The following is a 15831-nucleotide window of genomic DNA, read 5'->3' as shown; positions in this document are numbered from 1 at the left end:
ATGAGGTTGCTATGGTAACTACAGTACATGGAGGATGGGCAGTGATGGGTGATGAGATGGATGTATGGTCAGGGTTTCACCCTGCGGGAGGAATACGGCATGACATCCATGCATACGCACGCACACACACACACACACACACACACACACACACACAACACACACACACACACACACACACACACACACACACACCCACTCCGACACTCAACACAAAACGCACACCAACACCAAACACTTCCTCTCCCTTCTTCCGCGTCTGTCGTTCCTCCCTGTCATCACTTACCTCTCGGTCCAGGTAAACCTGGTTGCCCTGGCAACCCAGAAATACCGGGCTCTCCAGGCTCTCCGCGAAAGCCTGGGGTTCCGACGTAGCCAATGCCGGGCTCGCCAGCGCCGCCGGGACGACCCTTAGACCCCGGGAACCCTGGGAAACCTTTCTCTCCAACTGTGCCGTAGCCAGCGTCACCCTGGAGAGGAGAGGAAGGGAAAGGAAAGGAAAGAAAAGGAAGTATTAAAATCCTTATCCTCATTCGTTCTCTTAAGAACTTGCTCAAGTCCTTCAGATTAATATGAATCCTCTTAGTACTCACTGGGGGCCCGGGGGCTCCAGGGAAGCCAGGCAGTCCGTCTCTGCCAGGTTTTCCAGTTTCACCTGTAGGTCCTCTGGGCCCGGTAGCTCCGAGCTCTCCTTTCACCCCCAAACCCTGGTTGGGGTAGTAAGGTGCCCCCTTCTCTCCCTTACGGCCAAAGAAACCCGTTTCACCGCTTCGACCCTGGACGAGGACAGAGACGTGCATTACTTCACAACCCCCCCTCTGACACTGGGGAAACAACAGAGTCAATATCTTACTCACAGGAGGTCCTTGGACGCCATTAAAGCCGGGTGAACCGCTATCACCAGGCTCACCCTTACGTCCAGGGAAGCCGGGGCTGCCGTTGGTTCCGGGGGCTCCGGGTAGGCCGGGCAACGCCGAGGAGCCGCCTCCCAGGCAGGCACAGTCGCCAGGATCCCCTGGAGGAAACAGGACAACAAAGACGGCAGAAGGAGGGAAAGGAAAGAAGACGTAGAAAAGAAAGATATTAATGGAGATGATCATGGAGCCGTTTTTGCAGGACAGTCGAAGCAATTTTAAACTGGAAAATGTACAAAATGTAAATAAAAAAATGTAGTACGTCAATGTCTGTGATGGAAATGTGATGGTGTGTGTGTGTGTGTGTGTGTGTGTGTGTGTGTACCTCTGAAGCCTTTGTATCCTGTGTTCCCTGGCGGTCCTCTTGGGCCAGGCGTCCCAGGCGGTCCAGGGTAGCTGGTGGGGACACCGGGGGTAACTGCAAGTACACAAACACAAACACACACACACACAAACACACACACATTAAGTTAGATCAATTATTGGTAAATTAGTCACAAAGCGGCTTCAAACCACGTATCAATTCTGTGATTTTCAGATTTCACACTGTTTCATCTCCAGCTGATCGATGTAAGATGTGAACCAGATGGATTTCCTGTCTTAGAACTTACTTTTTTCACTCTCACCTAAATGTTCATATAATAAAAACAGGAATGACTGAAACCAGCAGATTGGAAGCGCAGCTTGGTGTCACAGTGTGAAATCAGGGTTAGTTTGCTCTGTTTGGTCATGAAGATTTGAGCTGCTGCTGCTGCAAGATGACAGAGCAATAAAAGGTTTATATCATAGTAAAATATAAAACAGCATTGTATTTAGCATGAATTCAGTGATTTTACATGGACTATAATGGCTAAGAGCTACTTGCCACAAGCAGCATGCATAGCCTTGTTGCAGTTTGGCACCTACACACACACACAGAGGAAGAGGAAGTATCATCAGCCTGGAGGTTCTCAACCAAACACGTGTAAGAGGTTTGTTTGTTTCAGCCAATTAATTAATGTGATGAGATGAAATATCTTAAATGTTCCCAACAAACTGAAAGAAAGCGTTAGCGTGATAATTATCGTAGTTATTATCGTTGTTAATGTTACTTTCTTTCAGTTTGTGTCTCCATTCTTTCTATTCCTTTTTTTTTTTTTTATGTGTTTGTGCCAACCAAATTTAAAAAGAAAGAAAAAATACAATAAAAACCAAAACAAATCCCTGTTGCAAACTCTGCCAAGCATTAACGTCCATGTAAAATCAGTGAATCCTTGTTGAGAGCGGGCGACACTTTGTGGCCAAAGATTGAGAGAAGCAGCTTGGAGCAGAGAGACCCTCCCATCCAAGTCTGAAGCCAGCGAAGAGCCTGCGCTCTCCTCAGCTGTACTTACCACAGCACCCTGCACAGAGTACAGCGTGGGAAAAACAAAGCACGGTGGCAGTCAGGCACTGCCTGCTTGAAAGTTGTTGTTCTGAGTTTCGCTTTGGCAGCCTGAACATAAGTCACGGCGGTCATAGCGTTATGGCTGCCTATACCCGTATTTGACTGACCTGGGTACGGTGGATAGATGACGCAGGGATCGGTCGACCCTTGGAGGACAGTATAAAGTCAGTCAACCGTTATGTTTTTTAAGTCTGCTCCTACCTTGTCCTGTAGTCTTACCGATGACCTGTCCTCTACGGCTGCAACATTACAACACCCATTTTCCTATTGCAAAGTAAGTGATGCCAACCGCAGCTCAGTGCCAGAATGATGCTGTATCGCCATCTTGAAGTTGATTATTGTTGCATAATTTTATCTATAAAAATGATGGTCGCACTTATTTTACACTAAGCTAATAACAAGCCGTACTTTGTATCAAATTAGACAAAACTATTCATACTATTTTGTTTCTTAGACAGTAAACAAGCATAGTTACACACTTTAGGCTACACCTAAATTACTCCGCCAATAATTACCTATTAGATCCCAAGTAAACAATACTTAGACACCATTACACCAAATTATACCCTAATTAGAAACCTAATAGGAAACCCTAATATCTACTATTAGCCGCCATTTTACAGGATCATAGTCTAATGAGAAATAAAATGCAATGTCATATCAGATCCAAAATATGCTACAGTTAAGATGCTGTTCTACAAATGATGCTGTAATACATCACATCGAATACTTCCATCAAGGACCTATGATCGCCTCATTAGACAGCTGTAATTAAACAGATGTAATGCCATATTATATCAGGCGTATATATTTTGTAATTTATCTAACATCGTTTCACTTTCTTACCGATCATTCGTTGCTCATTAGAAGAAAATTCTACCATAAAATAAAGTTAGACCGAAATAATGATAAACTCCTTCATACAACTAAAATGGAAGACAACTTAAACAACAAAACACATCTAAAGGAGAAAGAGTTTAAAAGTTTAAAATAATACTGTCGTTATAACTTTTATTAATTGCTATCAAAACGCTTCAGTTCCCATCTCTCAAATAAGCCACGTCAGTCCTTATCATGACCGCCTGTGAGGGACCAGAGAGCTTTCATTAGTCGATTCTGCGTGAACATACTAGAGGGGCCCGGAAGTCCAGGAAGCCCGACGGGTCCGGGGAGTCCTGGGGAGCCTGGGATTCCTTCAGTGCCGTAGCCTGGTATGCCCTGGTTACCCTTCTCTCCCTTTGGGCCTGGGGTCCCGGGGAAACCTGGGGTGCCTGGACGACTTCCATATGTGGGATCTGATGATTGATGATTGATGATTGACAGATGCGTTGAATTAATATTCTAAATGTAACAGTAAATCAATCTGTGCGGTTAACCGATGAGTGTAATTGATGATAATGTTCAAGTAACTTGCCCAACTGTTGTCCTGGTGGGCCCGGTGCTCCTGGGAACCCTGGCGCTCCCTGGTCACCTGGGGAACCGGGCAAGCCGCCGAGACCTGGATCACCCGGGAGTCCTGCAGCCAATCACAGAGAAGACGGTTAACACAGGAAACAAACACATTAAAAGATAGGTCACAGTCAAATCTAATTAGTTTATGAGATCACCAATAAATCGGTGTATTACCTTGAACAGAGGTGCTCAACCCATTAGAGTAAGCGGGAGGTCCTGGCAGTCCGGGTTCTCCCTGGTCTCCCTAATAGAAAACACATCCAAAAAAACAAACATGTTATAAATAAAAAAATATTAATAAGCATTTTCCCCCACTTCATACTACTTCCTTTAAATTTATTTGCACCACATATAAACACAGTATTAAGTCATTATCCCTCTAAATATCCCAACAGTTAAGTGAAACTTTCTACATCAGTTTCCCTGAGGAAAAAACAGAAGAAGAAGAAGAAGAAACTCTGGCACCATCTGCTGGTCAAACGCTGGTATTGCAAGAAAACCTCAAATTGATGCTACAGTCTAATTCCAAGATGATTTTGAGTCTGTTTTTGAGCATGTTGAGAAGGAAATTGAGAAGAAGGTGAAACAGCTCGAGGGACAGCAAACAAACTAAAGATTTAATTTAGAAAAACATTTAACTGCGTCTTTGTTAAGTTTAATAAGCCGTGATATTGTGATATAAGTCAATGTATTACAAGTACTATAACATTTGCTCTAAGCATAAAACAGCTGATAAGGTTGATTTCTTGTATACCAACTGCAAATACAGTTACATAGTAAATATTGTATTCAAAACACAAGCAAACACTCTCCGTTTACCTTCGGTCCTATGTATCCTGGTTGCCCGGGGAAACCTGGGTTACCGCTGTATCCCTGTGTCAGGAAAAAAAAAAAAAACCCACACATTTAGTTTGAATTTAATGTACAAATGACTGAGGTTGTCATGACTACAGTGCAATCCATTATTTCCTATATCAGGACATCAGAGGAAAGTAACAATGTACAGTACATCAGCTAATTACTGTACCAAGGTACAATTTTATTGTAATTGTACTTAACTTGGGTATTTTTGGAGTATTTTTTATATGAATTCAGATGACATGAAGTATTACCTTTGGTTAATCTGTGTAAAAGTATAAAATAATACTATATATTACAATAAATGCTGCTTATACTTGAATGTATTGATACTTCTGGTTACGTTAAATATTAAATGCAGGACTTTTACATTGTGATATTGACATTAGTGTCTGAACACTTGTAGTGGCAGTACTACAAAGCCTACCTGTTGTCCTGTAGCACCAGGGGGGCCGTTAAAACCTGGAGGACCCTGTTCGGTGGAATCACAGACGACATCCACCACAGAAGAAGAAGAAAAGGACCAATCAGAGACAGGTTTAGGGGTTAGAGGAGGATTCATACAACAAAAAAGCACATTTCCACTTCTTCCGTCTTTCTTCTTCTTCTCTGAAGTATGAAATTACTGTAATACAGTCAACCATTAGCTCTTACTCTTGCCCCGGGGTATCCAGGAATGCCCTTTTCTCCATATTCACCACGATAACCGAAAGGTCCCTGGAATTAAGTGAAAGAAATTGTTCAGTGTTTCTTAAGCCAGATTTTACCAACTTGATCTCTCAGCTGTTTCAACTTGGTTTCTGAATCTTTTTTTTTACCTTTGATATTATATTCATATTTCTAATTGCTTGTACGGAAATGACACTGAAAATTAATATTTGTAGCAAGGAAAAAGGACAAAAATACTTACAGGTCGGCCAGGGTTGCCGGAGAATCCTCTGATTCCCTTTGGTCCGGGTTCTCCCTGAGACAGAGACACAGAGAGAAAAAAGATGTGCAAATATTAAATTATGAGCTATATGACAGTATCATTTCTTGGTTTGACAGTGTTCTTGCTTTATTTACATGTTCTTGATATTAAAACTTACCTTTGCATGCACAAGCTCACTTAAAAGAAAGATGAGAGAACAATGAAAACTGGCCCATTGATATAGGAATTAATTATTTTAAGTGAGTATATTCAAGGATGCTTTGGCATCCAAAGTTTAATCAATCATCATGGATGTAATCAAAGTTTCAATCAGTTTCTTCTTGAATTCAAAAAGAAATGCTCGAATCTTGGACATTAAATCGTCCTCCACCTGAATTTATCAAAAATATTTCCTGCTAAAAATGTAAAAAAAAAAGATAACACATTAAGTTTTACAAATAAAGACAAATTAAAAACTAAACAGTTTCTCTGCAAGTTAAATTCCAAATACAGTCAAAAAAGTTGAAAACAATGGCTGCTTGAAAGGTGGGAAGTCACTGGCATCCTTTACAAATAGTTAGTACTAATAGCAAGTAGAAACCTTTTGCAGTTGATGGATGAAAACTTGTAAAACCATCAATATGATCCTTAAGAAACCACAAGAACATATACAGTAGGTCAACACTTAATTTGCCATACAGGAGACAGTGACCCTGGCAGACACAAGTACAAAGTACATTTCACTTACTTTTTATTATGACTTTATAACAAAGAGAAACTCTGTGGGCAGTTCAGGGACACATGGCTGACGTCGGCCGCTCTGCTTGACATTAGAAACGTCGACTACGTGAGAAGAGCTGTGTTTTCCAACAAACCTGCATTCCTTTGTCTCCTTTGGGAAAACCCACAAACTCCACAACGCCATTGATCATTGGCTGGCCGGGGTCACCGGGCAAGCCCACGTCGCCCTGGATGCCGTAACCAAGGAAGAGAGAGCTGTTTAAACGGCAACGGCGGGCCGGTTGGTGGAGGCGGAACGAGGAGGGGTGGGGGGTGGGGTATCGGAGACAGCGGCAGAGTTTTGGGGGCATTTAAGGGAAGACGGGAGGGACTGTTGGCTGGAGGATGGCTGTGCATGAAGAAACTGAGGAGGTCGTAGTCGCAGGGTGAGGAGGGGAGTGAGAGAGTTTTCAGGGTGATGATGAGAGGCTTTGTCGTTAGTATAAAGTTTTTGGTTACAGTTTTGGTTCAGTTACAAACTTACCTAGGATTACTGAACATTTAATGGACTATCTAATGGACTGATTCTCCCCTTCTGGTTTTGAGAGTCAGGACCAACCTCTCCTCCATCACTCCTCAAGCTTCCTCCTCCTCCTCCTCCAACTCCTCAGATACCTATAGCCAGCACGTCCTCCCCTCCGTGACTGTAAAGTTTGCAGCAATCACTGCTCCTCTTCCTCTTTTAACCTTTAGTCTGCGCCGTCCTGCTTCCTCCTGTGTTACTGACCTTTTTACCCTTTTTATAATTTAACCCCACCGCATCCGTGTGTGTGTGTGTGTGTGTGTGGAAGCGCTACAACCTCAGCTCCTACCCTCTCTTGCTGTGTTACCTTATCTCCTTTGTAGATAGTGAGAGTTTGTTCGCTTCTTAGCGACCCGTCGCCGGGAGTACCACTGGGTCCGGGAAGACCCACGTCGCCCTGAAGTCCGAAATACATACAACACACCGTTAGCCAATCAGGAGAGGGCAGGGGGAGGAGGTGGAGGAGGAGAAACAGGGAGAGGAAGGAGGGCAGAATGGGAAGTAAGGAGGAGAAGGAGGAGGAAATGACAAAAGAGCAGCAAAAGATGAAGAAAATGTATATGGATCGAAAAGAAATAATTAGCAAAGAGCTGAGAGAGAGAAATAAACTACATGGCCAAAAGTATGCGGACACACGATTGTTGAGCATCTCAGTCCATAACTAAGTAAGGTAAATAACCGGGTAAATCGTTATGTGACACTACCCAGGCCGCACAATGAAACTTCTGGCCCAACATAAGCACTGGGTCCTCGGCCCGAGTCTGGCCCATGTACTTCCACATCTGGGCTGAGTCCCGCTGTTATCCTCCGGTATTGACTGACAGCCGGAAGATTTTCTGTGTGCGCCAGAATTGGTCCAGATGTCGAAGTAGCATCTGACAATCATGCCGCATATGGGCCAGATTTGGGCCGAGGAACTGGGTGTATAATAGGCCAGAAAAAAAACAAGCATGTGGGCCGGGTTTCTGTCCAAAACATGAACAACCGCCAAATGTGTCCACATACTTTTGGCCATGTTGAAAAGATAGATAGATAGATGGATAGATAGATAGAAACAAAAAAGTCTGACAAAAAAATCTTAACTAAAGTCAACTTAATTGTTTTTTCTGGAGCTTTCAACCACATATCATGGCTTTTACTGTCAGTAATAGTGAATGGAGAACTGGGCCAACACCCTCCACCGATAAAGACCATCAGATGCTGTTGAAAGCTCTGGAAAAGAAGCCTCATTATGGGACTTTGAGTTCAGTTATTTTCTATTCGCCAAAGAGCTTTCTCAAAATTCAAAATAAGACAAGAAACAGAAGATTAAAAATAAAATCAATAATGAGAAAAGATCAGTGAATGAATCCAGAGATGAAAAATATAACGGGAGATAAACAGAAAGAGAAAGAGCAACAGAGAGAGAAGAAGAAAAAAAAGGTGAGGACTACTTTCGAGCCCCCATTTTTCCCTGAGCTAAAAAAGTAAAATTAATGCTGCACATTTTTAATTGGATCCTAAATAAAAAAGTATTTCAACAGGCTAACAGTCAATCCAGCTGTTCCCATGCTCAGTTCGACCCTGACTCTGCCTGAGCTCAGTGTGTGAGGGTTCGGTGTCGAGCACAACGTGCATGCAGTGTGTGAGGATGAAGATGACTGTTAGTACCCGTGTGCGATTGTTCAAATGAGATGGGTGGGTTGTTTTGGTGAGTGGATGGGAGGTGAGGAGTACAAGGAGCAGGCAAAAAAAAAAAACGAACTACAGATCCCAGAGTTCACCACCAGATGCCCAAATGTGAATAAGGGGAGGGGGGGAGGGGAGGGGGGAGAATAGTGCAACGCAGGAAGTAGGAGCGAGTGATTCCAGCAACCAGTTACAGTCCACAGATCGTCCTCTGGCGTGACAGCTCAGAAATTTTCATAAAGTTTTAATAAAAGTAGATTTATTTTCTTGATTTGATCAAATTTTTTTTTTTTATATCTAGTGCCATTAAAATGCTAAATTTGGTGAATTTCACTTGATTTCAGTTTTTTTTTTAATTTGGAAATTAAACTTCATCCTGTAAAATCTCTGAACTGTCATCCAACAAAAAGAGAAATAAGTGCGTGACGCCACTGGACAACTAACAAACAATATTTGAAGAAATCTTTAAAGCCGAGAACTACAAATTTATATCAGTCTGAATGGGAAATAGTGGAACAATCAGTCCTTTAAGAGTCTGAATTTGGATTTGAACAGGATTCAATCAGAATCGGTGCATTTGTGACTTGTCTCAGTGGCGGTACGGATCATCTGAAAGAACAAACCAGACTGAATCAATTAGAGGTTCATGTGATCTTTTTATCATACAGGAAACAGATGTAACAAACAGTTCAGTAGTTGTGTCAATCTGGGGATGGAGAGAGGAGGAGGAGGATGGAGGAGGATGGAGGGATGTAGGGTAAATTAATGTGTGTTGGACGGAAGAAGTGTAGATCGTCAAGCCACCACCAAAAAATGTCAACATGCACAGTGTTACCGTATCTCCACCCAACACATTCAAGCAGGCGTGCATGCACACATAAAGGCACATACACAGTCATACACACACCGAGGACCCAGCTAGAGCACTTTAAACCTGCTGTTATGACGCGCTAAACTGCAGCTAATCTGTAGCTAATCTGTAGCTGAGCGAAAAATCCACAACATTTTACTCCAAAAACACAATAAAGTTAATCCAGAGTCTCTTAAAGATTTGGTGACGGAGAGACTTTATCTTTTGAGCATCCAGTGCAGCGGTACATCTGGAACTTGTTAGCCTAGCACAAAGACTACAAGGAGGTAAAATTAGCTAGCTTGATAACAGGCTAAACAACAAGCTAAAAAGCATCTTTTTAACAATGCAACCCATAAATTTCATGCTATGTATTGAAAACAGGAAAAACACAGTTTTTGTTGTGGGTTTTTTCTTCATGGAGCAAGACTTCCTGCTTCCTGCCTTTGTGCTAAGCTAGGCTAACGCATCCTGACTGCACGCCCCAAATGTTATTTTTGAAGTTTAGCATTGTGGGTTTCACGCTCGCTCTCTGGTATTTGAATCCATGTCAAGCTAGCACCTGAGATGAAAAAGACCATAAAGAATCTGTTTTGTTTTTGTTCAAACGCCTTTGGTTGGTCTTATAATGACTGTGTCCAGATCATTTTATGCAAGTTATTTTCCTGTCCTCACAATAATATATATGTTCATTATATAAAAGAAACTGTAACAGTAAACAAAGGACTTGTAGATGTTATTTTCCTACCGGATAAACTCATTACCAGCATCAACAGGCCTTATACTGTACGTGTGTGTGAATTAATCTCGACAGACAAAAAAGTCTACATGAGCTCCTCAGCTAACAGTTCATACCTTGTCTCCTTTTTCTCCTTGATATCCGTCACTGCGGCTCCCCTGAAAACAACATGCGTTAACACGAGACAAGAACAAAGACTCCAAAATGGTAAAACTGAGGCGAACGCTCCTGCACAGCCACTGTTTATTTGCCCTATAATAGAATATAATGAATCATTATATTCTATTATTTCACTTACCATCAGCCCTGGGGGACCGGGAGGACCAGGCGGGCCCTAAAGACAGACGACAGAGTCCGACTCAGTTTCACAGATAAAATTAGCACAAAAATAAAAAATTCAGAAATAATAATAAATTAAAAAAAACACAATAAAACAAAATATTCTTAGATGTACAAACAGATTAGTGACTGCTATTTATTGTGATGACTTAAAATAAAAAAATTAATAAATTACCCAAAAACAAAAGATGTAGGAGTAAAATAATAGTTTTACTTTATAATAGAATATCAGCAATAAAAGGATTATTAAATTAGATAGTTATGTCTGATATTTTGAGTTTTTAAAAAATAATTTTTTATAGAAATTGATGGTAACAAAAAATCAATTAAAACCTAAATTAATTAATTAACATTAATAATGATTAAGTGGTTTATTAAACAGCTTTTTGTGGCATTTTTTACTCATTTACTTGAAATTTTGTATCAGAAAATTAAAATAAACATGTAGCTGTGTGTCATATTAAGATGCAGGGAGATGAACGAGTTTACATACAGTGTATCCCTCAGGCCCTCTCGGACCAGGAAAACCAGACGGACCATCAGGACCTCTGATACCCTGCAGAGATTAAACAACCGGGTCAGAACACAAATTGTCCAAACAAATATATTTTACCCTGATCTAACTTTCCATCTGTACTTACATATTTTGCATATAAAGCACAGTATTTTACAGAGCACGGTTATTAAAGAGAGTTCATCAGAATATTGTTGCATATAGAGCAGAAAAAAGTTTAAAAATCTTACAGGTGCACCGTCCGGTCCCTGTACACCTGGATAACTCTAAATGAGGAAAAAGAAAAAAAAAGAAAAACAGATTAATCAATAAACACCTCTTAACCTCTAAACCCTTTCTACACTGGTGACATTCAAGTTAAATTTTACTGTGGCCACTATGTCCATTGTACTGTAGCACCACCTACTGGCCAGAAGATTGAACTGGCTGGCTCAGAGCTGATATGTGCATTAGTTTGGTTGCAGTTGCACAACAAATTTTAACTTAAATTATTTTTTGAATGTGAAAAATAATAATGAGAAATATAAAATGCAATACTTTTTTGTGCTCATCTAAATATGTTATTTACCAAATTTGGTGCCGATTATTCAAACTGTATTAGGGTCTTGAAATCCTTGAAGTATTATCAAGGTCCACGTAGCGGTGCTACCCATATCATAAGCAAGTAACTGAGTACATTTTCTTACTTATGCTATTTCATTTTTCTGTTGTTTTACTTCTACTCCACCTTTACAAACATATGAAGAGTTAATAAAATAAGGGAGGAAGGAAGAGTCAGAGGAACCAGATACAAGTGAACTGAGTGGAAAAAATGAATATGAATGTGAGCCTTTACCGTGATGCCGTTATCCGAGATGTATCGAGGCTCTCCTTTCTGACCCTTTGGCCCACTAGGCCCCTGTTGAAGGAAAGGACGCCATCAGTAATAAACTCTATATTCTCTAAGTAACGGGATTCAAACATCTTAAATAAAGATATAATAAAAGTTTATCCTCACAGCAGTTCCAGGGTATCCAGGCGCTCCTGTCCCGTATCCAGGGTCTCCCGGCTCACCTCTGGTCCCGTTACAACCGTCCAGTCCTGGTGATCCTCTGCCGCCCTCAGCACCAGGGTGACCCTACAGAGAGAGGGGGAGGAGGTCGGACCCTTTAAGCACTGATCGCAGCACAGGGGGGATTTCTTTTTCAGAATTGATAATCTGAATTTATCTGAGACACATCTGTAAGAATGCATATTGTGTGTAGCTGCACATCTGGTTTACTTACAGGTACGCCATCAGTTCCCTGGAACCCGGGAACTCCCATCGGTCCCTGCATAAGTAAATAATCAATTATGTTCATATATGATCAGGTTAAACAGCAACACCTGGTGGAGAAAACATGTCACTGCTTAGCTGCTGCAGACAAGTTTGTGTCTGTTGGGATGAAACTTTATTTTTTATCTTGCCATATTATTGCTTCACTGTCCAATAAGATCTACAGCACCCACTTTGTCTCCTTTGGGGCCAGATGGTCCTTTCAGTCCGACGTGGCCCTTCTCTCCTTTAGGCCCTGAAGGCCCCACGCTGCCACGGGGCCCCTCCGGTCCGCTCTGTCCAACTTCACCGAGAGGCCCAGGACGACCCTGAGAGAAGAGAGAGGAGCAAACAACCTCAGTTTGTTAGCATGAGGACAAATGAGGCTTCAATGATGCTGAAATCACACAACAAAATGATCAGAAAAACATTTAATTAAACACAAATCATCTAATCCCCCGACCCTAAGTCCCCGACCGTCCTCCATTTCCTCAGCAAGAGTTTCTCCAGTTGTGATGGAGATGGAAATGTTATTTCCATTTTTCTAAGCGTGAAGACATGGAAACCTTTATTTGTTCAGAAAAATGGGAATTTGAACAACAACCCCTAACTGCTGTGAAAAAACTGAAAGCTCCGGTACAAATAAATGGACCTAAATTTATGCTTTTTTTGTCAACTAGAGCCTAAAATCTATTATAAAACCTTTATTTTCTGCACTACCCAATGTCCACCACCTGAGGGCAGTAGAAAAACAAAGAACCAGCATCAACAGGTGGTTTGTGCTGATTTAGAGCTGGATGGATGTGCAGAGGAATCCTTCACTGAAGAGGCTGGGTTTGTTAAGACGAACACACACACACACACACACACACACACACACACACACACACACACACACACACACAGTAGCTTCAACTACTGACAACCTGCCATTAGCTCATCTTTAAGGCAGGATAACAGGGTAAGGAGAGAGAGCAGACGGATGGAGGGAGGGAGGAGAGGGCGGAGAGGGGGACAGATGTCTTAGTTTGGGTCAAAGGAAAGTCAGAGGATTTGATTTCAGAGCTCCGACAAGCTTATCTGAAATCTACTTCTTTTTATTTACCTGTTTTCAGCGACTCAGATTCAAGGCCTCGACATCGTCTTGCTTCATTAACATGCAAATACATGCAACAGGTATTTTGTCTTTAGGGAAAATACTTGTCATATCAAATTTGAATATTACCAAACTCTGATATGAAACGCTCCAAGAATGATGCCCCCCCCCTCAATAAAGTCAACCAGGAGTGTAAACCAGTGTTGCAGATGTATATTTAACACTTACGAGACATTTACAGACATATTTAAAGAGCAGAGATGCATGTAAACGCTTGCATGCATGCACGTGTGTGACTGGATATTCCTGAAGATGTACTGACACAACAAATTTAGCTACACACTTAAATCACAAGGTTCAAGGAGTATGAAAGTGGTGAAGTCCCTAAAAGACTATACATTAAAGTCAATGACACACACATACAGTATATGCACACACCCTTCATTATACACAAAGTAAAGGTTTACACACCCCTCTGTTAGGTCCATTCACACATGCACAAGTAACAAAAAGGAAGGTAATTTTCTCCCCCCCACACCTGGTCCCATTAATATATAACCGCCCTGCCTGCAGACACAAAACCATTTAACTAAAGGAGATACTGTCGAACTCTGAAATAACAAATCTCACATCATGAGGAAGGTCAAACACCAGTTATAAACAAGCTTTAGCGTTTGTTTTAGCCTGCAGCGACTACCAGACCGCCGGAGTTTACAGCATCCGGACCATTTAGATAAATTCATGCAAAAGTACACGACGCTGACTCTTAAACGCCTTCTTGCAAGTGTCTAAATTTCATGTTTTATCCTTCACGGTAAGGAAACATTGCTGCTTGGTTCATATTAACCTTAAACGTAATGATTTATCCGAGGGTCTCTTAAACATCAACATAAAAACATGGCACTCAATCAAGAATTATAACACAGACTGTAAAGCACTCAGGGATAAACTTGTAATTTTGTGATGCATAAATAAGCTTGACTTGACATGAAGTTGCCCAAAAAAGGGAGCTGCTTTACATCCACGGATCAGGGAGTTCAGCAAGTACAGGTGAACTGAACTTCATATTTCTGACTGCAGTGATGTCACTGAGTTCCTGTTCATTTACTGCCCTTGGCTTTTAAAGTGACAATGATCCTGGATTAGCCTTGACCACGCTGTGTGTCCTGTTGAGCTCTGCAGCAGCTCCTCTTCCAGCCCACGTGGCCTCGGGGGCAGCCAGGTAACAGTAATGACAGGGCTGCGCCAGGTAAAGGCAGCCTGCCGGAGCTGTCTGCCTCGCAGCTCACACCTGGTTTCGCCCAGGGAAAATATGCAAGGGGTCCCACAGGGAGCCACTTTCTCTCACGCCTCGCCTTCCATCCATCTCATCCTCCATCACAGCGTTACTTTGACTGCACACCTCCACTCGTTGCTCTTCCTCCACTTTCTTGAGTCTTATGTCTGCCTCCCACTTCCTTCCATCCACCTCTAACCTGCTGTCGTCCCAGCAATAATCACAGCACACATTACCAGTCACCTACAGATAGCTAAACAGTCATCCTGCAGCCTGCTCAGGTCTTACTGTGTTTATGCAACACCTCCAGAAGAAGACATACCTCAAAGGTCGTGGGGTCATCTCCTCAAAAGGCTCCCATGTCTTTCTAGTATCTATTTTCAGGTCACACAGGTCACTTTCAAAGACTCGACTGGGTTCCCTGTCTGTCTGGTGTTATGTAAAAAGTGCGAGGTGAAATGATGGTTTGGTAACCATAGCCAACCAGTGGAAGCATTGTTAAACAGGGGACTTTTCCTACTTGAACAAAGGTAATAAACGTGGCGAGTAAAATCGAATCTCTTTGATGGTCAGCTGGAAGTCAGCGCCTTTGAGCGTGTGAAGGAGGAAGTGAGGTGAGTTTCCGGGGGTTTAAACCTTCCCATGTTTATTCCCTAACATGGCATGGAATCAAAAATGCAGTCTGCAGAAGATCACAGAGGGAGAGATAAAAGGGAAAGGATGAAAGGGAACAAAACTCAGCAGAACAAGCAATTAAAGACAAAAAAAAAAAAGAGCACTATTAAATCACAATTTAGGGGTTGCTTCATGTGTATCATGCAGGCATGAGAGGGGTTTTAGACTTCTAACAAATTAGCCTCTTTCCCAAAATGTTGAACAATTCCTTTAAGGCTGTGTTAATTATTTTCTACCGCTAGGGAGCGGAAGACCTCAAAAACATCCTGACAGATGCACAGCCCTGACATGCTCTTATAATGTTGCTAAAGCTAACGGCTAACTGTTGCATTGCACAACAATAGCATCACCATGACCTGATAAGTGGAAATCCATTTATTCACCGCAGCTCGCAAGTTTCTAAATGCTCTAAAACTAGCTACATCGTCAACATCTATAGTTGGCACGCAATTTATAAATAATGTACTTTGCTTTTCATACACATGGAGACAAATTTTATCAGTGATCAGTCTATCCC

At 41.9% G+C, this 15831-nt stretch overlaps 1 protein-coding gene across 3 annotated transcripts in view; it reads right to left on the bottom strand.

The window, feature by feature from the left end:
* Window positions 1-15831, bottom strand: part of col4a6 (collagen, type IV, alpha 6) — a 110690-nt gene that overhangs the window by 16029 nt on the left and 78830 nt on the right. For 2 of the 3 annotated variants that reach the window (XM_056369253.1, XM_056369255.1), the window contains exons 5-25: window positions 12462-12596; window positions 12239-12283; window positions 11971-12090; window positions 11809-11871; window positions 11204-11239; window positions 10953-11015; window positions 10419-10454; window positions 10237-10278; window positions 7171-7260; window positions 5561-5614; window positions 5305-5367; window positions 5078-5122; window positions 4612-4665; window positions 3967-4036; window positions 3755-3856; window positions 3471-3635; window positions 2448-2486; window positions 1240-1332; window positions 858-1015; window positions 594-776; window positions 287-470 (exon numbers count right to left, since the gene is read on the bottom strand). In XM_056369253.1, the coding sequence (XP_056225228.1) occupies window positions 287-470; window positions 594-776; window positions 858-1015; window positions 1240-1332; window positions 2448-2486; window positions 3471-3635; window positions 3755-3856; window positions 3967-4036; window positions 4612-4665; window positions 5078-5122; window positions 5305-5367; window positions 5561-5614; window positions 7171-7260; window positions 10237-10278; window positions 10419-10454; window positions 10953-11015; window positions 11204-11239; window positions 11809-11871; window positions 11971-12090; window positions 12239-12283; window positions 12462-12596 (1840 nt within the window). The remainder of the gene's footprint in view (window positions 1-286; window positions 471-593; window positions 777-857; window positions 1016-1239; window positions 1333-2447; window positions 2487-3470; window positions 3636-3754; window positions 3857-3966; window positions 4037-4611; window positions 4666-5077; window positions 5123-5304; window positions 5368-5560; window positions 5615-7170; window positions 7261-10236; window positions 10279-10418; window positions 10455-10952; window positions 11016-11203; window positions 11240-11808; window positions 11872-11970; window positions 12091-12238; window positions 12284-12461; window positions 12597-15831) is intronic. The other variant, XM_056369254.1, reaches the window with a different exon arrangement.

This window comes from Seriola aureovittata, chromosome 23 (genome assembly GCF_021018895.1).
Source record: "Seriola aureovittata isolate HTS-2021-v1 ecotype China chromosome 23, ASM2101889v1, whole genome shotgun sequence".
In the NCBI taxonomy this organism is placed as follows: Eukaryota; Metazoa; Chordata; class Actinopteri; order Carangiformes; family Carangidae; genus Seriola; species Seriola aureovittata.
Note: the sequence above shows the minus strand (reverse complement) of the source record. Positions and strands in the feature narration are given on the sequence as shown.